This window comes from Ambystoma mexicanum, chromosome 13 (genome assembly GCF_040938575.1).
Source record: "Ambystoma mexicanum isolate Mex_15411 chromosome 13, UKY_AmexF1_1, whole genome shotgun sequence".
NCBI classification, from domain to species: domain Eukaryota; kingdom Metazoa; phylum Chordata; class Amphibia; order Caudata; family Ambystomatidae; genus Ambystoma; species Ambystoma mexicanum.
Genome location: NC_090938.1, coordinates 687,562,162 through 687,587,759, shown reverse-complemented (window position 1 = coordinate 687,587,759; position 25,598 = coordinate 687,562,162). Strand labels below are relative to the sequence as shown.

At 46.5% G+C, this 25,598-nt stretch overlaps 1 protein-coding gene across 1 annotated transcript in view; it reads right to left on the bottom strand.

The window, feature by feature from the left end:
* Positions 1–25,598, bottom strand: part of LOC138521707 (melanoregulin-like) — a 109,496-nt gene that overhangs the window by 10,936 nt on the left and 72,962 nt on the right. Inside the window, exon 4 of the mRNA XM_069634726.1 lies at positions 712–875. Coding sequence (XP_069490827.1) covers positions 712–875 — 164 coding nt within the window. The remainder of the gene's footprint in view (positions 1–711; positions 876–25,598) is intronic.

Sequence of the window (25,598 nt, the reverse complement as noted above, 5' to 3'; positions counted from 1 at the left end):
AGAGCGCCGGGTGGCCATTGAGTCCAAGTAGATGGAGCGTGTACCTTCCTGTGAGCCTCACACCTACTCCAACACAGGAAAGAGAGCTACGCTGGGGCCCCTTACAGTCCACCTGCAGGAAGGTAGCTGAGATACCCTCTTTTCTCTCAGTCCTCAGAGATCCTTAACTAACCAGAGCTTGGACCATTTAACTGGGTTGGTACTAGGGATCATCCCAGCTAGGTGCCCTGAGACTCGGCTTCTGATAGTGCTAGCCCCTGGACGCAGAAGGGCTTTACGTCAGATCACGAGTCCTGCTCCACAGGTAGGTCTTTGTTGGGACTAGTGCGGTTGAAAGGGACAGGGTGAGCTACCACAATGGTCAAGCCCAAAATGTGAGCAAGAATTTAAATGGATTGAATGGAAGAGTGAGCAGAAGCCTACGTGAATCACAATTATGTGGCGACTGGGGGGAGGTAAGTAGACAACCATTGTCAGAGACGGAGAGACGACAGTCAGAGACAAAGGTGCAGTTAGAGACACCGACATTTCAGTTGAATTACTGACAGTCTAAGGGACTCCAATTGTTAGTAAGAAAGACCCACAGTCAGAGAGATAGATAGAAAGATAGATAGATAGATAGATAGATAGATAGATAGATAGATAGATAGATAGATAGATAGATAGATAGAAATGTCCACAGAGGCAAAGTGGAAGGCTTGGGATACCCACCAGAACGAAGAGGTATCTCTCAGGTGGGCTGCAGTGCTGCTCGAAAATGCTAGTCTCCTGCGAGAGGGCAGTCAGGAGACGCAGTGCCTCAGACGGGTTCTTCAGGTTCTTGTATGAGGTGTTGGAGGTCACCGTCAGTAGGGCATCGGCCTCGTTACTGAACCCTAAAAACAAGAGACAGACACTGTTGGAGCATTGGCCGTGGTATTGTACCATAAAAATAGGAGACGCCGCTGTACGAGCATAAGAGCCCCCGTTAATGAACTCCACAAACAAGAAACTACTCCTTCAGAGCATCACCCTCGTCTAAGGTTCTTGCCGCCCAAACTCTTAGCAAGTAGCTGATGGCAATTGCGTGGAGTTTCCAGCCTTGCCTTCCCCCTCACCTGCCAGCTCATAGATGCTTACTTTGCTGCGCATTGGATGCAAAGTCTCTTTGAGAGAGAGGAGGATTGACAGTGGCAATATGAGCTAGTGAAATGAGACTTGTTTGCTAGATCCCGTTGGTGAGAGTGCAGGGTTGCAGGATATTTTGCCTTGTATGGCCTAATCCCCCATTCTACTGACGATCAGACACTAAGATCTCCCACCACCTTACACTACACACACATAACCCCCCCCCCAGACTGTCGGTACAGGCCTAGCCATTGGCACAACAACACTAACCGAACAATGACAAAGCTCTCCTCTTTATCTCGATCACATGCTCTGTGAGAAACCTGAGGGCGTCCTCACTTCCTTCTCCCCAGCTTCCTCTGCTCAGGTGGCCAGGAAAAGGCCCTCGCTTTTGATCCCGACCCTGGAGGTGGATATGCGACGGAGGATCACCTGGGTGGAAGAGATTTAGGGAATGGAGGGAGGATGTCCTTAGGTGAGACAGAGTATTCCCCATCCCCTTTCATGATGAACCTTCCATCATGTAAGCTTTTATAGGGCCCTGTCAACAGACCCCCCTTGCCTTCCTTTCAGAATAACCAGTGGAAACACCCTTATTATAAAAGGAACCACTTTGATTCCAAGACACCTCAAAGATGTGCCAAACCAGAAAGTAAACAATTGGGAGGAATACTCCATATCACTCAGTCCCTAACACTCTCACTCTCACTCTCACGCCTTTAAGACTGGGAAGAGGAAGCTAGGAGTAATTTACACTGCTAGTCAGTATCACCACTGTGGTACTGAGACGAGGAAGATGACTATAGAGGGTCAGACATGTACAGTTAATTGGCATAATTACGGTCAGGCAAACTACTCCCACATGTGACCTTTTGAAAGGCCACAGGTGCTAAAAGGAGGGCCAAGCAGCGTGGAAGAGGAACCTGCCTGGAGAGAAGGTGTCAGCCACGAGGCGAGGATCTGGCTGGATGAGACAGGCAGAGAGGATGCTGTGTCTTGCCAGTGGGTGAGAAAGGTGCCGTGAGCTGAGTGGGCTGTGAGGCGACCAGAGCCCTGGCAAATACCTGAGCCACGTGTTCCCAGCTGAAGCTGGGGAACACGGAAACCTCCTAACTGCCGCAGGATGCTGCAAGAAGGTTTTCTGACAGCGAGTTCTACTCGCTGGAGCTCCAGATGCATAACAGGAAGTGAAGAGCAAGACGGAGAGCAGAAGAAAGACACCCAGAGGAGCAGACCAGCCCCGGTGAGTGTGAGACAGGGAAAACTCGCACCAGGGCACCCCAGGGGTGAGATTTGGACATTTAATGTTAACGAACAAATGGAAAAGTATCAGAATGGGGTTACGAACCTGAATAAAACAACATTGAATCCTGAACCAGTTGTCAAGTATTTGGGTAGTAATCACAGCACGAGTGGAAAGCGAATGGTGTGCTATTGTGAAAGAAGAGAAATATGCTAAGAAGCATTAGTGAACAAAGTGAAAGCCTGTAATGAATATTTATGAACTAAATGAAAAGCAAGTGTGAAAGACAAGTTGCTGAATTTGGATGGGCAAGGTGAAAGCAAGGTGGTGGAAGAGAATGTATGCCACCGGACAAAGTGAATGCAAATTGTGGCAAAGCCAAACAACTACCAATGCACAAGCTGTGACAAAGCCCAAAAGACTGCCAAGGGGAATGTTGTGACAAAGCCCAAAAGACTGCCAAGGGGAATGTTGTGACAAAGCCCAAAAGACTGCCAAGGGGAATGTTGTGACAAAGCCCAAAAGACTGCCAAGGGGAACGCTGTGACAAAGCCCAAAAGACTGCCAAGGGGAATGTTGTGACAAAGCCCAAAAGACTGCCATGCAGAATAAAACAGCCAACATTGATAATTGTTAAAGGTTCAACGAGAGGGGGTTTGTTGGATAAAGGCGTGATAAAGAACCAAAGAAGCTCTTAGAAGAAACTTAGCAGTATATGGTGGCATATGATACAGGTTGACAGAGAAGATACACAAGTTAATAACCAAGTCATTTGTTGCGGGACCTGTAATGGGTGAACCGTTTGGTTCAACAACTGCGCCTAGTCTGAGTCACACACCCTCTTGCTGTGGAACAAACCAAGGGAAACCACACGCATCATAAAGTGCCAAGGGTTATCGGTTGCATGACCTGTAATGTGTGGAGTGTGTGGTCCGACAACTACACCTAGACCGAGTAGCCTAGCCTGGGAAAGAGCCAAGAGAGAGAAGCCAAGAGACCAAGGCTGTATGGTATAAGTGTTGGAGTAAAAGGAAAGCATTTGTTTAAACTGTTACAAGAATTATATGGTGAACTTGGAAATATTCTTGAAAGTCAAAGACTGGAACTGGGGCAAGGATACCCCCAAACTATCTTGGAACTGTACTGAACTTTGGGAAGGGAACCCCAAGATACCCTGAAGTGTATTGACCTTGGGGAAGGGAGTCCTGAGGTATTCTGGAACTGTGTTAAATTTGGGGAAGAGAATCCTGAGGTAGTCTGGAACCGAGTTGAACTTGGGGAAATGGAACCCTGAGATACCCTGGAAGTGTATTGACCTTGGGGAAGGGAGTCCTGAGGTATTCTGAAACTGTATTAAACTTGGGGAAGAGAACCCCGAGGTAGTCTGGAACTGAGTTGAACTTGGGTAACGGGAACCCTGAGATACCCTGGAATTGTATTACACTTGGGGAAGGGTACCCCGAGCCTTTTTGGTGCAAGTATTTGAACTCAGAACTTTATTTTGAACACTGTTTCTTTTGGTGCTGACATCCATGCACATTCTATATTTTTAGTTGTGAGGGCAAGCATAGGTTTTGGACACAGACAGATTTTTAAGTTGAACTTTATGACACCGACTGTCCTTAGTTACTTTAGGTCGGGAAATCCCCCCTCAGTATAGGGCAAGTTGGGCCTTAATCCATCCTGACATATAAAATAAAGTCATTTCTGTTAAGAAAGTGAATCTGTGTCTTGCTTCATGATGCCTTCACAGCTGCCACATCAGCGGCAAACCAACCAGATTCAAACTGCAGTAGTCTAGCAGAGCATAGGCTCTGTCCTGTGGGCAAGACACTCCCAAGTTTCTCTGCCAACCCCATAGAAAGCAGACTGTTGCAATGGAACCGGGTACTGCCAACCTGCACCCATCAACACCACAGGTTTCGCATCTGCCTCTCCCTCTAATAACCAATCCTCTCTTTTCTTACAGAGCAAAGCACAGTGAAGCCACCAAAAGTGGAAGACAGGCGCTATACAAGACCCCTTATTACATTACAGTGTAAATGAGGAAATACCTCCATCCCATAGCTGACAGTATTTCCTACAGAATCTTGGACAAATTATGGCCAGTGCTAATTCCTTCTCTCCACATTGGAGTCAGGGAATCACACAAATTCAGAATTAGAAGGATTTACCCCCTATTCCGGTTGTGGAAACTGGATTAGGGTTCGGCGGAATTAGCACAGTCAATTCCAACAAAGTTTTAATGAGGCCAATTTCCTTATTATCGAGGCACTGACCTAGATTATAATAAAATTCAAAATTGTATTTTATATAGCACCTCAGACCAGATTCCAAAGTATCTACGGTCTGCCCAACAGAAATCCCTTGTTTATTCCTCGATTAGTTGAGTTTGCTCAGCTGCAACTACAGCCTTTGATTCCAGGTTGCAGAGATTGGCAAAGCAGGTGCTCCATGGTGCTGCTTTACCAGCTGGCTGCCGGAAGACTGTCTGTGAGCATCAATTCTACTTCCATAAGACGGAGTGAGTGTGCTTCGGGGAGGGGGACATTTGGAATTCTGCTATTGTTGGCAAGTACCACAGAGGCCATCTCCCAACATGGCTTCCGGGTCCGCTGGAACGATCACTGCCTGCACCAAGGTGAAGCAGTTGGCCATACCTGGCAGTGGCTGAGAGTGCTGCAGGACAGTGGAAGCATCTCACACAGTCCATTCTGGACTTGGACACTCATGGCCGCTAAGCTTGGCAGTCACAGAATTAAAATTCTGGAGGGGCTTTTTTGTGGGGAAAAAGAAACCTACTTGCAGGCAATAAAATCTGACACAATTCAAGGGTCTGCTTAAGCACACCTCGCGGAAATATTCCCTTTGCCTTTGGATCCTTCAGAATCGACACTCCAAATGTCTGCAATGCTGAGCAAAGATCTACTTTGCCTGGATCAGAGTGTGCTGCAGCAAACATAATCCTTCCTTCCACCTTCGCCAACCCCGTTTGAACCCCCTGTTTATTGTATCTGGATTCTCTTCCCCACTCCTTTGCCCCGTACCCAGGGCTTTAAGTGAGGCAAGAAATCGAGGGGGGAGGGGGCCTCATTTGGGGGCGTGGCTTATAGGGTGGGCGTGGCCTAAAAAGTACACAAACCATAGTAAGGTACGCAATATATGTAAGCATTTATATATTTGTATGCGTACCTTACTATGGTTTGTGTACTAAGCAAGCCATCTTTTATAAACATAGAAATATGTTACATATCTCCATGTTTATAAAAGATGGCTTCAAAAGTACACACACCATAGTAAGGTACGCACATAAATATATAAGTGTGCTTACATTTATATATTTGTTTGCATGCCTTGCTATGGTTTGTGTACTTCAAGATGGCTTGCATAGTCCACAAACCATAGTAAGGTACTCACACAAATATATAACATTCATATATTTGTGTGCGTACCTTATGGTTTGTGTACTTTTCAAGCCATCTTTTTTAAACATAGAAATATTTCTGCATTTTTAAAAGATGGCTTGAAAAGTACACAATTCAATCCATCTTTTATAAAGCTTTGCCAACGGACAAAGGCGTCCGTTGGCAAAGCTTTATAAAAGATGGATTGAATTGTGTACTTTTCAAGCCATCTTTTAAAAATGCAGAAATATTTCTATGTTTATAAAAGATGGCTTGAATTTTGTACTTTTCAAGCAATCTTTTAAAAACACAGAAATACCTTTTATAAACCTCGAAATATGTCGAGGAGTCCCCAGGTTCGCCATGGGTTAAAGACGCCTCGGTGACCTGGGGAGGGGAAACAAAAGGACAGTAACTTCCTCTGGTGACCCCTCGAGCGAGGGGTCACCAGAGGTGTTACAGTGACTGACAGAAGTGCCAGCCAGCTACAGCGACGCAGTGGCTGGCTGGCACTTCTGTCAGCTTGCTTGACTTAATGGCGGGTGCATATCCCATCGTGGCGGCGGCCACGCCAGGATAATGTGTCCCTCCAATGTTGTGGTGGGACCAGGGGCCCCAGCAGGGCCCCGGCTCAACCCCACTTTTAGGAGACTGCTGGGCCTGGCCCTGGCTGGCCCCGGCCCACTTAAAGCACTGCCCTTAGCTTTTGCTTTCCTCCAAAAACTGCATATCCCGGGTTAGGTCACACATGCCACAACAGTGATTCAGTGCATTATAAAAGATTTCTAACTCCGCCTAACTTAAAGAGCTGGTGTGTGGATAAATACGGAACTGAGCCCCCTTTGAAAGAGCCTCTTGTAGCCATCTGTTGTAGTGCCGGATCCTCGCATGTGTCTCCCCTAAACATCTCCCAGGGAACAGAGGGAGATATTGAATACAGAGGACCCTCCAGCAGCTGCAGAACCGGTACCCATCCAGCACACAGCATCCCCTGCTAGGTTCTGCAGCATTCTTCCTAGGTGGGTAGTGCCAGAGTCTCTGAACCAAACCAAGAACAAGATTGTTGCCTGCAATGCTCTCCTCAGGTTTGGGCCGTGTGACTTAAAGGACGACACAAGTCCAGTGAAGAAGCTAGGAGGAGTGCATCGACAAGCATCTACTGACGTCCAACTTAAAGGACATTTTCAAACCAGTGGAGACCCTTGAGCTCGAACCAAATGCACCATTGACTGTTACGCCTCAGTCGCTAAAGTCATCCGAGATGCGTCGACCAATGCTTAAGAACCGCTGACCAGCATTGATAGAATGATTCTTGACCCCGAGCCGCCATGTCGGCCAGCCTGCAGCCATTCATCCAGCTTTCCTCGCCGAACTGCCTGATGCCCGCAGCTGTCTCCCATATTCAACTCTGTCGCAGAAGCTGCAAACCAGTGGAGACCCTTGAGCTCGAACCAAATGCACCATTGACTGTTACGCCTCAGTCGCTAAAGTCATCCGAGATGCGTCGACCAATGCTTAAGAACCGCTGACCAGCATTGATAGAATGATTCTTGACCCCGAGCCGCCATGTCGGCCAGCCTGCAGCCATTCATCCAGCTTTCCTCGCCGAACTGCCTGCTGCCTGATGCCCGCAGCTGTCTCCCATATTCAACTCTGTCGCAGAAGCTGCAAAGCACCCTGAAACTGCCTCAACCCTGTTGAGCACCAAGAACACCTACAGCACAAGGTACATTGTAGGTATGTCCCCCTGGTCCTTCTCTGAAGGCCACTAGTGACATATTACGACCCATTGCCCCCTTTGTGTTGAAACCAAGTACCCTTAAACTATTGCGATTAATTACTTTAATGACTACGCTCCTGTCAGTATCCAGGGTGCATCCCTTTTCCTTCTTTGAAACTATCTGTCCACTGCATTCCTTTACAGGCTGGGTTGTATTTTTTAGTGTGCTAGAACTGCTGTGATAATAATAAAGTAGATATTGTTATACAACCTTCACTGGACAGGCCCTTTTATCAATGGGTAATAAATGTGTTTTTGCTGTGTTGCAACTAACCAATGATCCACAACCTTTCGGAGATAAGCCTGCTGTTCCGTCCACGTTACCAAAATTGGATAAGGAGGTTTATAATTTGCTTGTGTTTCCGATCTGTCTGGATCCCTTCTGGTGCACTAGAGGTGTGGGGCTGATTGATGGTATAGAAACCGATATTCATCCCTTGACCACTGGTGCCCTGGAAGCTGATTCATCACAGTCCCCTTCAGGGATGAATACTGTAAACACACAGTCCCAGACCCGACATTTCACTGTCAATCAATACTGAGGGTGGGAGCTGGCTTCAGGTTGAGACAGTGCATATGAAAGGGTGTTGGGGTTTCCTGTCTCCTTTGTTAGCCTCTGCAGCCAGGCTCCATGTGGGCCTGCTTGAATTCAATTCTAATTAGTTTGTGAATGCTGCCACCGCCTACAGGGTTCAACAATAGGACAGGGCAGAACCATGGAGCCTTTGTTAATTAGGCTGCCCATGGCAGGGGGAAGGTTTGGCCCTCCCTGTTCTGCAGATGCGTCATGTACTCCACCTGTCAGATCACAACTAAATATGACAGGGGGGACTGCGCCTGTAGGCTATGTCCGACCAGAGTACACAGGTCTATGCGTATGTCGTGTGGTGAGCATAGGAAAATGTGTGCAGATTAGCCCCACACATTTCCCATAGGTTGATCTACCATCATTCAACTTTTTAAAAAGCCCAGGTGAGCACACACCCACCGTGCGGATGGTCGAATTCCTCACACACCGACCTCAGGATTGCCAGAGCCTGGTGCCCAATCCTTCTGAAGCACTACCTTTGGACGTGCAGCGTTTCTTCGCGGCAGCCTATGTCCTTTTAATCTCAACTGGCGCATCCTTGAAATAGGATTGTGGGAGGAGGATGGCTGTATTCAGATTAGGATGCTCCTTCGTGTCAAACTTATATAATTAAATTATTGTTCCTCAGTGTCTGTTGTCATTTCATCCCTGCTTCAGAGTGTTCTTAACAATACGTTTAGCAATTGATTCGAGCCGCAATTGATTCGAGGCTGGACCTGTCCCATTGCTCAAAATGGTGCAGCCTGTGTTCTGTAGGGCATTTTCACTGGGCTCGGACCCGCTACGAAAGGTGAGCCAGGGAAGTAGAGGAGTCTCTGTTTGCAGAGCTGGAAACCATATCGTGCACTAAAGGAAGCATCTGCCGCCTCGGCGCACAGGAACCTCCTCAAGCTGGGTTAAGTCTAGTGACAAGACGTAGAGAAAGGAGACATCATGACAGCTCGAGGAACAATGGAGTGGAGTAAAAGAGACAGGGGACGAAGGAATGAAAAGAGAAACAGTGAATACACAAGCCAGAAAATGGTGAACGTGGAGACTTGAAGAAAGAGAGAGAGGTGGGAGGCCAGAAACAAGTGATTGCAAACAGTAGGCCCAGTAAGGGGCAGAGACCGCCCCGAAACCTGACTATTGTGCCCGGCCCTTCATTTTAACAAGAGATATGATATGATAGGTTATTTATAGCGTGCTTAATACCCGGAGGTTTCTAAGCGCGGACTCGGGGATCGAACCTGCGTTGCTCTGTGCACGTTGTTGCTGAGCTATCCTCCCGAGACTACTGATGAGTAGAACTGTAGATGAGTAGCTGGCTGCCAACTGCGGGATACGTGTCACAGGGGGGCCACTGACGCGATAGACAGCGAAGCTTGCGTGGCCTATGATGTCACTCGTAACTCTGCAGTGGAATACATCCTGTAGTGGAAAGCCTCCTATCTATCACTAATGGCAGAGGCGGATCTAACGGTCGCCAGGCAGACCAATGGCGACCGGGCCCCTGTGCCAGGCCCCGCCCCTTTCACGCAGCACAGGGCCCTTTGCAGCACAGGGCCCTTTCTGTTGGACGTCTTGGACGTCACTCCAGAGTCCAGTCTCCTTTCTTTCTCCCTTCCAATCCTGGGCCAGTGTAGGTAGTGGTACATGAGAGACGACCGTGACGTAGACACGTCTCGTGACGTCCCTACACTGGCCCAGGATTGGAAGGGAGAAAGAAAGGAGACCGTTAGATCCGCCTCTGCCAGGTGACTCAGTGTTATGTGCCAGTGTGGTGGTGCTACGAGGAAGGAGTCGCCAATCGCCATTGCCCGGGCCTAGCTGCAGAAGAGAAGGTGCTGCTACTCGAGTCCAGGGAGGCTGTTGTCCAGCAGTGTTTGCGGTCTGCTGCTGCTGCTTACTAAAACAGCTTGGCTATTGTGGGCTTGGGGGCTTTGAGGGTGTTTTTTTATTTCCAGTGTTTTTTTGTTTCCAGTGTTTCTAAGCATTTGTCTGCAGGCCTTTGCGTGGAAATGGATGTATTTATTTAAAGGGGGTGTGTAATCCGCACTATCACACTGTAAGCCGCTTCATGGCACTGGAGGGAGGGGTGAGGAGTGGAAGGGGAGACAGGTTGAGAGGGAGGACAGAGATGGCAGATTTGCTATTTTTTTATGTCGTCTGTGCTTCCGAAACTAAGGGGTGTGTAACTGTGTGTTTTCGTTTAGTTTTAAATTAATTGTTGAGTTTAGGCTGATGTGTCCTGAACTGCCTGCCTCCTTGACTGTTTATCTTTGCTGGGCCTCGACATAGCTACTGCTGTGGGGATCAAATGGGACACGTAGGTGGTTGGCCTCTTTATTGACGGAAGTGTGCAGCTGCAGCCACCGCGCACATTCCGTACTTGGACTCTTTGTGTGCTGGAATTTCGGAATTAGCGGATTTCGGTGGGTGATGCTTAGCTATGGGGCTTGCCCAGATGTTAAAAGCAGTGCAGTCAGTGCCCATCTAGTGATTGTTCTTTCTTCTCTGGGGGTGCTGGGAGAAGTCTAGCCTCTCTGCTCACTCAGTGCTCGGCCATAGGGCCTCCCACCCATTCGCTGCTTGGCCTCTCGGTGCCTCTCCTCTGGTGTGGTGAACTCTGGAAGGCCTCGGCAGTCAGTTTTGTGATTCGTTGTCTAATTTGTAATGCGTGCCCTGGGCTGGATGTAGTGACGGCTGCCCGTTTGATATGCTGCGTGGCCAGGCCTTGGCTGGGGAAGAGTACTCTATAGAGTTGTCTTATGGTTATTGTAGCCCTGATTCAGAGGCAGATCCAATGGTCGCCAGGCAGAGGGACCATCCCTGGCACAGTGAGTCAGAGGCTCTGGGCCCAGCTCAGAGGGGGAGTTCATGGACCGCAGTAGTGCGATGCCACCAGGGGCCCACTTCGTTGCCTCTGTGTCTCTCTATCTGTGTTTGTTTCTCTGTCTTTCTTTCTCGTCCTATCCGCCTTCTTCTCCCTTCCCCTCGTTCATCTGTTTCTCTACAATCCTCTCACCTGCATTCTTATCTCATCCCATCGCCCTTCCCCTTTACCCACGACTTCCTCTTCCATCCTATGTTCTGTCTGTCTTTCTTTCTCTTAACTCACTTTATATAATCTTTCTCACTCCCTCTCCTAGACTCCCTGTTTTTCCTTATTCTTTTCTCCTTCGTTCTCATCCCTCCATCCCACTTCTCACTTGCCCCTCCTTTTCCTCTTTCTCATCGTCCTTCTCTAGCACCCATCATTACCTCTCTCACCTTTCATCGTATTCCCCTCGTCCCCCCTCTCATCCGCCTCAAAAGCACTCTTTGTCCCCCTTTGTTTTTCTTTTTCTTTCCACCTAGCTTGCTCTCTTTCACTCCTCACTCCACAGCCCCCTCCCCTTTCTTCCCCCGTGGATCTTGCACCAATCTGGTTTGAAATGATTGGCACAAGACAAGCAATGCCATACCTGATATAACTAGAACACATCTCCCCTTTCTTCCCCCATGGATCTTGCACCAATATGCTGAGTCTATCTGGTTTTAAATGATTGACACGAGACAAGCAATGCCACGCCTGATATAACTAGAAAACATCTCACGTATATATATCTGTTGCAAAGAGCTAGAAGCTCAGAGGCAACAACCAAAAGGCTAGCTAGCCTCGAGTCCAGACAGTCCCGACATTAGCATAGCCCAGATCTTTTCCAAATCTAGCAACACCCCTGTCTGAAACGGTGGACTTGTGGGGATAGATGGGCCTCTGTGAAACGTGACTATTTAGGGATCAAACACGTGACTCGCCACCCTAACTTGCTGTTGAGATAAAATGGGTGTACAAGGGCATCATGCGCATGGTGCAGAAGTTGCTACCCTGGGTTGCTGCTTGTCAACCATTCACTCCCCCAATGGAGCATAATCGGGACACTGATAAACTAAAGAGAAATCTGCTTTTGTCTTTTTTCAAATGTTACTGTCTGTGGTCAAAGTTGAAAGTCATTCATTTGAGCTTCAGGAGGGGTCCGAGAGAGATTCAAAGTTCTGAAAGGTAAAGCTCGACTGGAGCGTAACTGACCCTTAGGTAACTGTAATAAAGACAACTTCATAAAAAATAGCTTTTGTCCCTAAAGTTTGCCATTGTGCACTTGTTACCACAATTAACTCCGCCCACCCAAAGCTCCGCCTCCATGACCCGCCCACCTAGGGCCCTGTGTCAGGTGCTGCCCACGGGGCCCTTTGCCTTAAATCTGCCACTGACTAATGGTATGTTATATTGGCCCACCTGGACCACTTCTCCATCATCTGTGCTGTTCATGTGGACCAGCATTGCAGCGGGGGAGAAGGGATGAGGAGGGAGGTTGGGGGGGGTGGAGGCGAGGGGGGCTATACACAGTATTACAAATACTAAGTTCGCTGTCCCCTCACCCCCACAACAACCCACAAATAATAAAAGAAATGCCTGGCAGAAAAAATGCCCCCCCCCCTTCCATAATATCCCACACTGGTGCAACACCATTGGGCTACCCGGGCCCCAGCCCCTCCCACCCCTCTCCTGAAATACGTGGCCCATTCCCGAAGGGACTTGGGGCCCTTCAGAGCCGCCATGAGCAGGGTGAGGCGCAGACAATGGACGGAGGACAGTCCTGCGCCATGGCTGCCCTTCTCTTATCAGCAGTGTCTTTCTTAAGCGTGCATGTGTAGGCAAATGACACTGCAATGGAGCATTTTCAACTGAAACCCCAGTGCAGTTCCATTTAGCAAATCTGCATCTGCTCCCGAGACTAGTAAAGAGTGTAAAACAATAAAGTTCCCCTTTAAAGATTGGTTTAGACCCATGATAGCCACTACATTGACATACAAAAAATGGTTTGATTGTATGTGGATTTTAAATGTTCTTAACATCAGTCATAACAGCAAACTGGGTGCTTGTGACAAACAATCTCTAGACCAGGTGACATTCTTACACAATTTCTTTTAGAGTGGGGATCATGTTGATTATGACGTAGCACGTGTGAACCGTATATGTACAGAATTTACACATGTTTTTCCGCTGCACCATACTTTCATTCATCTGTATGGGGGAGAGGGGGCGGGGAAGAGAATTGCCTTTTCCGCCACTCCCGTCCCCGGCATCCTACGAAGTTACAAGCCTCTACAACGGCATGATATTTTATTTATTTAGATATTTATAAATTATATTATTTTCATGCTAGCGGGAGGGGCACAGAGAAACGCAGAACAGCACAGGTTTGAATCCCGGTCCCACGCTTTGAGGCTGGTCTCCGGTATTTATCACGCTATACGAGATGAATTAGTGGTTTGTATTTTTATGGAATCCGACTGCTTTCTACCCTTGCTAAAAGCATGCTGATTCCAAAGGAATCCATTGCAAACAACCCCTGCCATGCATAAATGGGGCCTGGGTCCAAAATACCTTCAGCTATCCCTCTGCAAATGCCTCCCCTCTCGAGCCCTTCGCTCCACTACCTCTAAATCCCTCACTATCAGTCGTTTTTCAAAGAAACGAGCTGGGGTAGATCTCTGTCTTCGGCTGGGGCCTCCCTCTGGAGCAGCCTCACTGCCTCTCTGAAACTTGAGGAGAACCATCTCCGGTCCCGGAAGAACCTCAAGACCTTCCTCTTTGCCTCCGCTTTCTCTCCCCCTCTCCCCTGCTGATCTGTTCTTACTTGGCACCGTGCACCTGGCCACCCTCTGTCCTCCAGGCCCAGGTATCTGCTCACCCTGCCACCCTTTCGCACTGCCTCCGGGCCCCCCTTGCACTGGGGTCTGTATCTGTACCCATACAGCCCCCCCACCCCCTTTTTCTTCCTGCATTTATCAGACCTGCCCTGTCTGCTGCCTTAAACCTAGCACTTGCCACTTGCTGGTTGCACTACCACTGGGTGTTGCCTTTATTATTTATTATTATTTATCTGTTTCTCCTCTGCTTCGCACTTTCCACCTCTCCCCCCTTCCATGCACTTTTCCCCTCCCCCTTCCATGCACTTTTCCCCTCCCCCCTCTCCCATGCACTTGCGCGTTCTCAATGTCACTGGGCCTAGTAAGATCGCTGTTTTGTTCTCCCCTGTTCCCCTCCCTTGCCTTGTCGTGCTCTAAAAAAAACACTTGAGTACGAGCGCGATAGAAATAAAATGTCACTATCAAATGTAAAGTGGCATTTAATCAATTTGCACTTCAAAGTGAAACATCGAAGGCGCCCAAGCGATTACGCCTGTATTTATACCTTTGTCTTGCTCTTCAGAGGACCTGTCTGCATGTAAGGGCAAACGTAACTGGTCCCCTCCATGCAATTTTAATTTTTAAGTAAGCGGAACCCTTGTATTTCTGAAACTGCTGCAAGCGCAGTGTTTTAAAATAGGAGATGGTTCCAGCTATCATTATTTCGCATTCTAGCACTAGCAGTTTTCCATTCAGGGTATAGAAAATAAAGGTAGAATTATAATATTTTGGCTTAAAATGTTTCTATAAGTATTTACATATTGTTAGATGGTTTTACTGTGGGATTTGTGTACTTTTCAAGTGAATACGATAAGACAGTATTTAGTGTAGTCCCTGAAAGTCAAAATTTAAATATTTGTAGCAAAAGACTGCCTTACACTGGGGTACACTTCATGATTTCAGGGACAAAATGGTGTCGCCTTTTGCTCTTCCATCACTGCCCTACCCACCCAACTAGAATTGCATAATTGTTGCAGCGGCCCTCCCTGAGTTTCCTTTGCCACTTAACCGATAGTCTCACCAGGCAGTCACTGCGCCAGAGATTCTAGCGTAACAGACCAACATTCATTTCCTGCCGTGTTGCTGTCTGTCTCCGAAGTTGCCTGGGCCTTTCAGTGTAATACCGCAAATGAGAATGAGTCAAACCCTTTGCTATTACCAGTTATTCTATATTCTTAATTCTTGCATAACACCAGGGGCGTTGCTAGGGGGGGATAAGGGGGCTATAGCCCTTGATCGTTTGGTTGTAGCCCCGGATAGAATCTCAGGAGCTACAGCCAAAGGTCTAGCTAGCCCCCAGTCCCAACAGTTCCGACATCAGCTTAGCCCCGGGTCTTTTCCAGACCTAGCAACTCCCCTGCATAACACACCTGCCTTTTTCACAGTTTCTTGGAGCTTCAGGATCTATAAACTGTGGGCTGTGGGTCGAACACAGGGCAGGGCAAGGATGCCTTGTTGCAATGGTGATGTGGGCAGATCTGAAAAGATATGGTTGTGTGCAGTGTGTATTTCTTTTGGTACTTTGTGACTTTTCTAGGGCAGTGTTTGCTTAACACTAAAGGTGGCCAATATTCATTGTCTGCGTGGTTGATTGTGGTGTCTGTTAGAGTGGTGTTTAAGGAGCCTGTAGAGTTGTGTTGGTGTATCTGTTGTGGGCTAGTGTGGTGTTTAGGAACATTTACTGCAGGCATGTGTCGTTGGTTGGTGCACGTTCCATTGTGTTATTGATGTTGCTTCACTGCTGGAGTTGTGTGTCGAGGTGTGCTAAGCTTGGGGATGCTGTGTCAGGTGACACCACGCCACGCCACAAAGGCTGGCCCCACCGTTTCGAGTCCGTTTCTTGGGACACCTAAAAGAAACTGCAACTAAAGCGCCAATCAGTCTTACATGGGATCATGGTGCTATGCAGCTAGAAATGCACCAGGAACCAGCAACCGCCAAAGCACAGCCATGCAGCGCATCACAACTACAGAAATAACATGCCGGTAGCTTCCATCAAAATGTGTATTTTGCATTCAAAACCTACCATGTTTTGGGGGAAATGTCACTGGCCCAATGGGTGTTACATTTCACCGCTGCTTGCTAATTTGACACTAGCACCCAAAATTATTTATTTATTTATTTTAATTCTTCATAACGTGCCACCTCGCCCACAGGCCTCAAGGTGCACGCACAGGACAACAGGAATGGTGCAACATGCATGTAAATTTGCCTCACCCCCATGAAATCTCTGAAGGTAGCCCCTTGCCCTAGCACTTGAAGCGCAGTTGATGCCACAGCAGTTGGTTTGGAATTCCATGAGCCTCTGCCATGTTGGCACAGTGGGCAGTCACAAAAAGGCTTAGTTGCTAATGGATTTCTGAGCTAGTCTCCCACAACACATCTTCTGAAAGCCTGGAATTACTCCGATTGCAAACGTGTGAAAAACAGAACCACAAGTCCCACCATGCACTGGGGCCGGCTGAGAGGAACATCAGCCACATTGCTTGCTTGCAGTTGCCAACTCTGACAGCGCAGAGGAGCGACCCATCCACTCTTTCAAGTCTATATCACATTTCACAGGGGATTAGAGCGAGCAAATTGACATGACAGGCCCAAATGACTGACATACGCCAGGCCGGCCGCGTCACGGGGCCATGCCAGCTCCATGGACCTCGCATTGCCGTCGCGAGCCTCCGGCTGGCCCATACCACCCATCCCCCGGCTGTCAACAAGCGCCCCTGCCTCCTAAATCCAGCTAGTTAGGTCACCCGGCGCACCTGTCCCTCGGCATTCAGGCAGGAGCCGTGACGCCCGCTTCCCGGGCTCTGAACAAGCGCCAGATGCAACCGGAGAGCGCAGCTCTTCTGTCAGAGGCGGCCCGGCAGCGCGCCAAAAGCCCCCGACGACCACCGCAGCTGTTTACACAACACAAGGCCCGGCCAGGAATTGGGATAACGCGCTTGGCCCGGTGTCAGAAAGAAGCAACCATTGACAATGGCAACAGTGTGGGCTTTTGTGTAGGCATGGGAAAGGCACTTGCCAGGCACAGCCCCAGTGGTACTAACTGGCCATTGGTGGTAGCAGGTGCAAAAAGGGTGCCAGTACCTGGGCATCTAATAGCAGTGCCTGGCAAATGCATATTATTATACACAAGCCAAAACTGTTGACTTTGCCAATGCTTGTTTTGAACCGGACATCATTGAAGGACACGCATAGTGCTTCTAAATCGAGTAGCTGAAGGCAGACCTGGCTAAGACATTTTTATCACACCAGTAGTGCGATTACAGCTCCTAGTAAGTCATTAACTCTCAGAAGACTGCTTTGAAAAATCACAGGCAGGCACTTCAAGCACGTTTGAGGGCGACGCTTGATACAGAGTTCCCAAGAGGAGGTGTTTTGGGCAGGGATGGGTAGGGACTGGGTGGGACTGGCCATATTCATCAGCATGGCCATGGTCACTCAATGGGTGCGCAAATAACCAAACACCTACAAACTGTGTGCCCCTCTTCATGTGCCATGTCTCCCTATCTGTACTCTATTGCAATCATTTCGGCTTGTAGGTGACGCAAGCGACTCCTAATAGCCTAAACTAAAAACACGTCTCCTAACACCCCTGCTGCACTCCCTCGGCCACGAGGGGACCTTTACTTTTCAGTGCAGCATAAAAAGCCTCCTTTCGCAGGTACCTACTGCAGACACTTACCCAGCCACAAAGCGCTTAGATGCTGTTTCATTTGAAGTTCTGCAAGTCCACCCTCTTCTCGCCCTCCATTTTCTCCTATATCTGAATATGATGCTGCCCGCTATCTTGCACGTGCCCACGCGACTGCTTCTCCTCTTGACCCTATTCCTCCTACTCTCATGGCTAGGCTCTTTGAGGGGGAAAGAATACAAGTAACTGCTTCCTGCTCACTGGCATACCCAGGAGAACTTTTTCTGCATCCTTTTCCCCAGCAATTTGACTACCTGCGAGCACGCAAGAAGTAAGCACGGTTTTCTGCCACCGTTACTGTCAATGGGTGCTCGTGGGGAAGCACTGTGAAGGGGACGCTCGCAGGTAAAGGGACATTTTTCTTCTCCCCCTCCCTGCTGTGGCTGCACGCCCTGCTGTTCCACAAGGGTTTCACCACTGCAGACTTGCGGCCTCCACGGGGTGTTCACAACATCCATCACACATGCCAACCGCAAAATCAAGGCAAAGATCTTCGTGACCAATATCAGCCCGCACTCCTGAGTTGCACTGTGTCTGAAGCACTAGACATCATGCACTTTGCGCTCTCAGTGTACCAAGCGGACATCCAAGGCATGACTGGACAATTCGCAGACCTGTTTGAAGGTGTGGGCAAGTTGAAAGGGGAACCCATCTACCTACACATCGACGAGTCGGCGAGGCCCACGGCGTGGAAACACAGACGTATACCCTTTCACCTGCGGGCCCAGGTTGAGCAAGAGCTTCAGAAACTTGTCGATCTGGCATTACAGAGAGAGTCGAGGGCCCTACCCCATGGGCTCCTCCCATAGTCGTGGCGACCAAACCCAAGTAGACATGAGGCTGCCCAACCCCACAATCAAGAGGGAACAACATCTAACGCCAACACTTGATGAAGTAGTGGGGGAGTTGCAGGGTGCCAAGGTATTCTCAAAGCTAGACCTACGCTCAGGGTACCACCAGCTGGAGCTGCATCCTGACTCCCGGTACATCACCACTTTTACCACACATAGCGGCCTGTTCCAGTACAAAAGGCTCAGCTTTGGGATCTCCTCAGCCACAGCGGTGTTCCAGAACGTGATCAGGGGTCCCCTCGCTGGACTTTCCATGTTAGTTTATTAAAACCTGTGGTTAAAGGAACTAGATTAACACCTACTCCTTCGGCAGTTGTGATTGAGGAAGATGCTTCCGAAGAATTTCTGGTTAAGAGAATTCTGGACTCTAGAAGAGTAAGAGGAAAGCTACAGTATCTCATTGATTGGGAGGGCTTTGGTCCTGAGGAGCGCACTTGGGAGAAAGCTAGTGATGTGCATGCTCCTCGTTTGGTAGAAAGATTCCATTAAACATTTCCATTGAAGAGTGGCCCAGGGACTGGGCGTTAGGAGGGGGGGTACTGTCAGGTACTGTCAGGTTGGAGTGACATATTCTTTACATACAGTATCATATACTCATTTACATTGGGTCAGGGGAGACACATATTTAGTATAGAAAGGTTTTAGGAAGTTATTATGGGTTATATTTTTAAACAGCCAATTTTGCCCTTAACCTTCATTGCAGTCTATGGAGATTGCCCCAAGCCAAGATGGAGGTTCTCAGTCTAAATTTTGATTGGCTGGAGATTGTTTATAGGGAGGACAATGAGCATTCTAAACAGCCTTTCATTGTCCTTGCCCAGCTGAGAGGTTGTGTGCCTTGTTGCTCCTGTTTAACTTTGTCAAGGGTGACAAGTTTCTAGCAGTTGAGCGGAAGATCTGAAAGTATAACAGGAGTCGTGTTTGGAGTTTGGTGGTGACACAGGACAGGAGTCAGAAACTTCCATTTTTTCTGAGAAAAGAAGTTTTCAAGTCTTATTCACAAGATAAGTGACTTTCCAGTTTTGTTGAACTTTGTAAAAAGGTTATATTTATCTAAGGGATTGAAATCAAATCTGTATCTAAAAAGATTGAAGCGCGTACGTTTGTTTTTATTGCTACGTGTCAAATCAAACTAGCGCGTGAGTTTTTTGTCCGTTACTTTTCGCCCGCGCGTGTGTCTCTGCGCGTGAGAGTGAAGCGCGAGCGTGTACTTTGGACTCGCGTTTACTGTTCGTTTACGCAAGGGTTTTTTCTGCGTGATAAAATAAGTGCGTGTGTATTTTGCGCGTGTACGTATTTATTCGTGAGTTGGACATTAGCGCGAGTGCGTTTTACCCGCAATTGAATTGTCAGCGCGTGAGCGTATTTTCCGCGACTTGGAGGGAAGCGCGTGTAATTTTTATCGCGTCTTGGACTTTAGCGCGAATGCGTTTTACCCGCGAATTGAATCGTCAGCGCGTGTGCGTTTTTCCCGCGGCTTGGAGGAAAGCGTGTGTAATTTTTATCGCGTCTTGGACTTTAGCGCGAGTGCGTTTTTTCCCGCGAACTTGATTGTTAACGCGTGTGCGTATTTCCCGCGATTTTGGAGAAAAAGCGCGTGATTTTTTCTTCCCGCGGTTTCTGGCTTTCCACGTGAAGATTCCATCGCAAGTTAAATTCGTTCCTGAGAAAAAGACTCTATACAAAGAAACTATTAAAAACAAATACAAGAACTTAAAAGAACTTCATAAATCTTACTTGAAGACCTTGTTCAAGAATCTTAGATTTGAGCAGACTAACTACAAAGTTAAATTACATTCATGGACCTACTGAGAAGGCTGAATTATCTATAAGATTCTGGTCCACAAGTAAGGAAGTCTTGTCTGCTTTTCACTTCTCTGGGCATTCTGAAGAGAAGAACCAGGTATGGTTTTGAAACTATTTTGGTTAAGGATTTAGAGTTTAAGGTTAGTATAGTAACCCATGAGTAATGAGGTATATTGCATGTTTATGTTTTAACTACAGGTGAAGAACCAGCGAGTTGATAGCTTCCAGCCTGGTGTTTGTTTCTTTGTCCCTTCCCCCTTTCCCCTGAAAGTGAGGTAAACTGAGCAGTTATATTTATGCCAGCTCAGAGTGCCACATTTTGGGTGGATTGTCGGGGGTTCAGCAGCTTCTGCAGACACCAGGTTCTCAGCATGACAGTATGAAAGGCCAATAAAAAAAAGTGTCTGCCCGAGCTGTTATGAACCCCGACGAGACAACCATGGAGGCATTGGGAGTAATGGTTAGGGAAATGAGAGAAGAGTTACGGGTGGCTCATCAGGAGTATTCAAGTCTTTGTCAAAGAATGGATGAGTTAAATTTAAAGGTAACCCAAATACAAGAAAGAGAAGGTGAAGTTTCGGAAGGTGCAGGAAACCCACCTGAGTTGGAAAGAGTAGGAGAAGAACAAGAACCTAGGCTTCCCAGGGGGGCAGAGAGAGGTTTAGGAACTTTAGTTATGCCTGTTCCTTTGGCAGCTCCAGAACGTTTCTTAGGAGATTCTAGAAAGTTTCAAATCTTTCAGACTCAGTGTGAATTGCATTTTCTAAGTCGTCCAGAGTTGTTTTCCACAGATGCTTCAAAGGTAACATTCATCTTATCATATTTATCTGGAGAAGCTTCTGCGTGGGGAAGTCTTTTGGTTAGTCAAAAGAATTTGGCTTTGAATAATTATTCCCTTTTCCAGACAGAATTTAAGAAAATGTTTGATAAGAGACAGTTATCTTTAGAGGTTGATGGAGAATTACTGGAACTGCGCCAGGGAGGAAAGGAGTTGATTTCTTATATCACTCAATTTAGAACTTTAATTTTAGAAAGTAAATGGCCAGAGGGGAAGAGGGCTTCCTTATTTTATAGGGGCTTAAAGGATGAGTTAAAAGATGCTCTGGCTGGAGTTTTGGAGCGACCAAATACTTTAGATGCCTTAATTGATTTAGTGGTACAGTTGGATTTTCGTTTAACAGAAAGACGTTCTGAGCGTAGACGTACTCAGGGAGAGGTTAGGTTTCCGGGAGGAATGGAGAGGCCTAAAGTTGAGGTGGAGAACAGAGAAGTGAAGTCAAAGATAATTGACCAGCAGAGCCGGGTGAGAGGTCCGTTGTCCAAGGAAGAGAAGGCAAGAAGAAGGGAGAATAATTTGTGTTTATACTGTGGTAGGAGTGGTCATTTTCTTGAAACCTGTCCTTTTACCCCCAAGAAGATCTCCAAATCTTCAGGCAGAGTACAACAAGTGGCAAACACAATACAGACAGCGGTTCCTCACATAACGGTGAACGTATCCTTGATGTTTGAAAAGGTATTTTTAGGTTCTGGGCCAATTATTATTGATTCAGGAGCTACGGGTAATTTTATGGATAGAGGATTGGCTAAAACTCTAGGTGTTCCTATAGTTGCTAAGAAAGAAATGGAGCAGGTCAGAGCAGTTGATGGGACATCTCTTTCTTCAGGTCCAATCACTCATAATACAGAGTTACTTGAGATGGAGATGACTGGAGGTCATAAAGAAAATATCTCTTTTGAGTTAATTGACGCTCCAATCTTGAAAATTATTTTGGGTATGCCCTGGCTTACACTTCATAATCCCAGAATTGATTGGAGTGCAAGAATTGTATCCTTAGAATCAACCTTTTGTCAGGAACATTGTCTTTCAGGAAAATCTTTTGAAGAGAAAGAAAAAGTTGTGAATTCCGTTTCATTCTCGCGTGCAGAAAGAGGGGCAATAGGTTTTGACATTGGAGCAGTTGTGGGTGAACTTCCAACTTGTTATCAGGATTTTTGGGATGTTTTTGATGAAAAGGAAGCTGGAGAGTTGCCTCCTCATAGGCCTTTTGACTGCAAGATAGAGTTGGAGCCTGGAGCTATTTTACCAAGCAGTAGGGTTTACGCCTTACCTGAAAAAGAGAATGATTATTTGAAAGAATATTTAAAGGAAAATTTGGTTAAGGGATTTATTCGGCACTCTCAATCGCCGGCAGCCTCACCATTGTTCTTTGTGCCTAAAGCTGATGGTTCTCTCAGAACTTGTATAGATTACAGGGCAGTAAATAGAATGACAGTGAAAAATCGGTATCCTCTCCCTCTCATTTCAGAAATGTTAAATCAAATCCAAGGTGCAACCATATTTTCTAAGTTGGATTTACGTGGAGCTTATCATCTTGTAAGGGTCCAAGAGGGGGATGAGTGGAAGACGGCATTTAAAACCAGATTTGGCCTGTACGAGTACCAAGTGATGCCTTTCGGTCTTTGCAATGCCCCAGCGGCATTTCAATTTTTTATCGATGAGGTTCTTTGGGAATTTCTTGATGTTTTTGTTATCGTCTATATTGACAACATTTTGATTTTTTCACAGAATTTGGAGAAACACAAAATTCACGTTCGACAGGTCTTGAGGAAATTGAGAGAGAATAATCTTTTCGCTAAATTGGAGAAGAGTCAGTTCCATACGGATTCGGTAGAATTTTTAGGATTTGTGATTACTCCTTGTGGTCTGGAAATGAATCCAAAAAAGGTGGAAGCCGTTCGTGATTGGCCTACTCCAACTAAGGTGAAGGAGATCCAGAGCTTTTTGGGATTTGCCAATTTTTACCGAAGATTCATTGAAGGCTTCTCCAGTTTAGTAGCTCCAATTACTCGACTTTTAAGAAAAGGAGTTCCATTTGTTTGGGAAGCTAAGGCTGATGAGGCTTTTCATATTTTGAAGGAGAAATTCATTACCTCTCCTATTTTGATTCATCCTGATACTTCCAAACCATTTTTTGTAGAGGCTGATGCTTCCAATGTGGCAATGGGAGCAGTGTTGTGTCAGAGGCATAATGTTACAGGACAATTGCATCCAGTGGCTTACTTTTCTAAGAGATTTTCACCTGCAGAGGAAAATTACACCATTTCAGACCGAGAGCTTCTTGCTATCAAAGCAGCATTTGAAGAATGGCGACATTTTTTAAAAGGAGCACGTCACACTGTGACTGTATTAACTGACCACCGAAATTTACTCTTTTTGAAGACAGCAAAAACTCTGACACCTCGACAACTTAGGTGGTCATTATTTTTTGCGGATTATGACTTTATAGTTACTTTTAAGCCAGGTAATCAAAATAAAAAGGCAGATGCTCTGTCACGGCAGTTTCCAGAAAGTGAGGTTAAGTCGGTTTGTGAGCCTCTTCCATTGATCGCTCCAGAACGTTTTGTTCTTGCGGGGGTTGAAAAGGAGAACAAAATCTTCAAGAAAGTAAGGGAATCCATTTCTGAGACACAACTTGAAGATTGGGTTCGCTTGGATCCAGCTCGCAAAATTAAAGATTGTTTACCTTATTTAGATGACAGACTATTTACCATCAATTGAACTTAGAGAAAAAATGTTGAAGGAGTGTCACGAATCAGTCTTGGCAGGACATTCAGGGTATCGGAAGACTCTTGAGTTGATCAGAAGACATTTTTGGTGGGAACGAATTCGACAAGATACCCTTAATTTTGTTAAGACCTGTGAAATTTGTGCTCGATCTAAGAATCTCATCGGAAAGCCTTCTGGGTTATTGGAGCCGTTACCAGTTCCACCGCGGCCTTGGTACTCAGTGTCTTTAGATTTCATCACGGATCTTCCACAAGATAAAGGTTGTACTTCGGTATTGGTTGTAGTTGATCTACTCACCAAAGAAGCACATTTCATTCCAATGAAGGGAGAGGTTACCGCTGATAGTTTAGCTCATAGTTTCTTGCAAGAAGTGGTAAGATTACATGGAATGCCCAGTCAGGTCATCTCAGATAGAGGTTCTCAATTTATTTCTAAGTTTTGGAGAGCTTTTTGTAAGAGATTGGGAGTGGAGGTATGTTTATCATCAGGTTACCATCCAGAAACCAATGGGCAGGTAGAAAGGATAAATCAGGAGTTGGAAAAATATTTGAGGTGTTATCTGCAGACAGGTGAAGAGTGGGTAGATTTGTTGTGGGTTGCAGAATTCGCATATAACAGCTGATGTAAGGATGCCACCTCTATGTCTCCGTTTTATTTGGGACGAGGTTTTCATCCTCGTTTTCTTAGTATTTAGATTAATAATGATTCAGGAAACCCAGAAGTCGAAAGGAGACTAGAAGTTATGAAAAGAAATTTGGAAAAGGCAAAAGGGGTGTTGGTGAAGAGTAAACAAAAATACAAAGGGTTTGCTGACCGTAAAAGGAAGATTAGTCCTCAATATAGTGAGGGAGATTTGGTGTGGTTATCAACCAAGTTTTTGAGAATTAAAGGAAGAAATAAGTTTTGTCCTAGTTTCGTAGGACCGTTTGTTGTTGAAAAGGTGATTAATCCAGTGGCTGTTCGTCTTAAATTACCAAGTCATATGAAAACTCATCCAACTTTCCATGTTAGTTTATTAAAACCTGTGGTTAAAGGAACTAGATTAACACCTACTCCTTCGGCAGTTGTGATTGAGGAAGATGCTTCCGAAGAATTTCTGGTTAAGAGAATTCTGGACTCTAGAAGAGTAAGAGGAAAGCTACAGTATCTCATTGATTGGGAGGGCTTTGGTCCTGAGGAGCGCACTTGGGAGAAAGCTAGTGATGTGCATGCTCCTCGTTTGGTAGAAAGATTCCATTAAACATTTCCATTGAAGAGTGGCCCAGGGACTGGGCGTTAGGAGGGGGGGTACTGTCAGGTACTGTCAGGTTGGAGTGACATATTCTTTACATACAGTATCATATACTCATTTACATTGGGTCAGGGGAGACACATATTTAGTATAGAAATGTTTTAGGAAGTTATTATGGGTTATATTTTTAAACATCCAATTTTGCCCTTAACCTTCATTGCAGTCTATGGAGATTGCCCCAAGCCAAGATGGAGGTTCTCAGTCTAAATTCTGATTGGCTGGAGATTGTTTATAGGGAGGACAATGAACATTCTAAACTGCCTTTCATCGTCCTTGCCCAGCTGAGAGGTCGTGTGCCTTGTTGCTCCTGCTTAACTTTGTCAAGGGTGACAAGTTTCTAGCAGTTGAGCGGAAGATCTGAAAGTATAACAGGAGTCGTGTTTGGAGTTTGGTGGAGACACAGGACAGGAGTCAGAAACTTCCATTTTTTCTGAGAAAAGAAGTTTTCAAGTCTTATTCACAAGATAAGTGACTTTCCAGTTTTGTTGAACTTTGTAAAAAGGTTATATTTATCTAAGGGATTGAAATCAAATCTGTATCTAAAAAGATT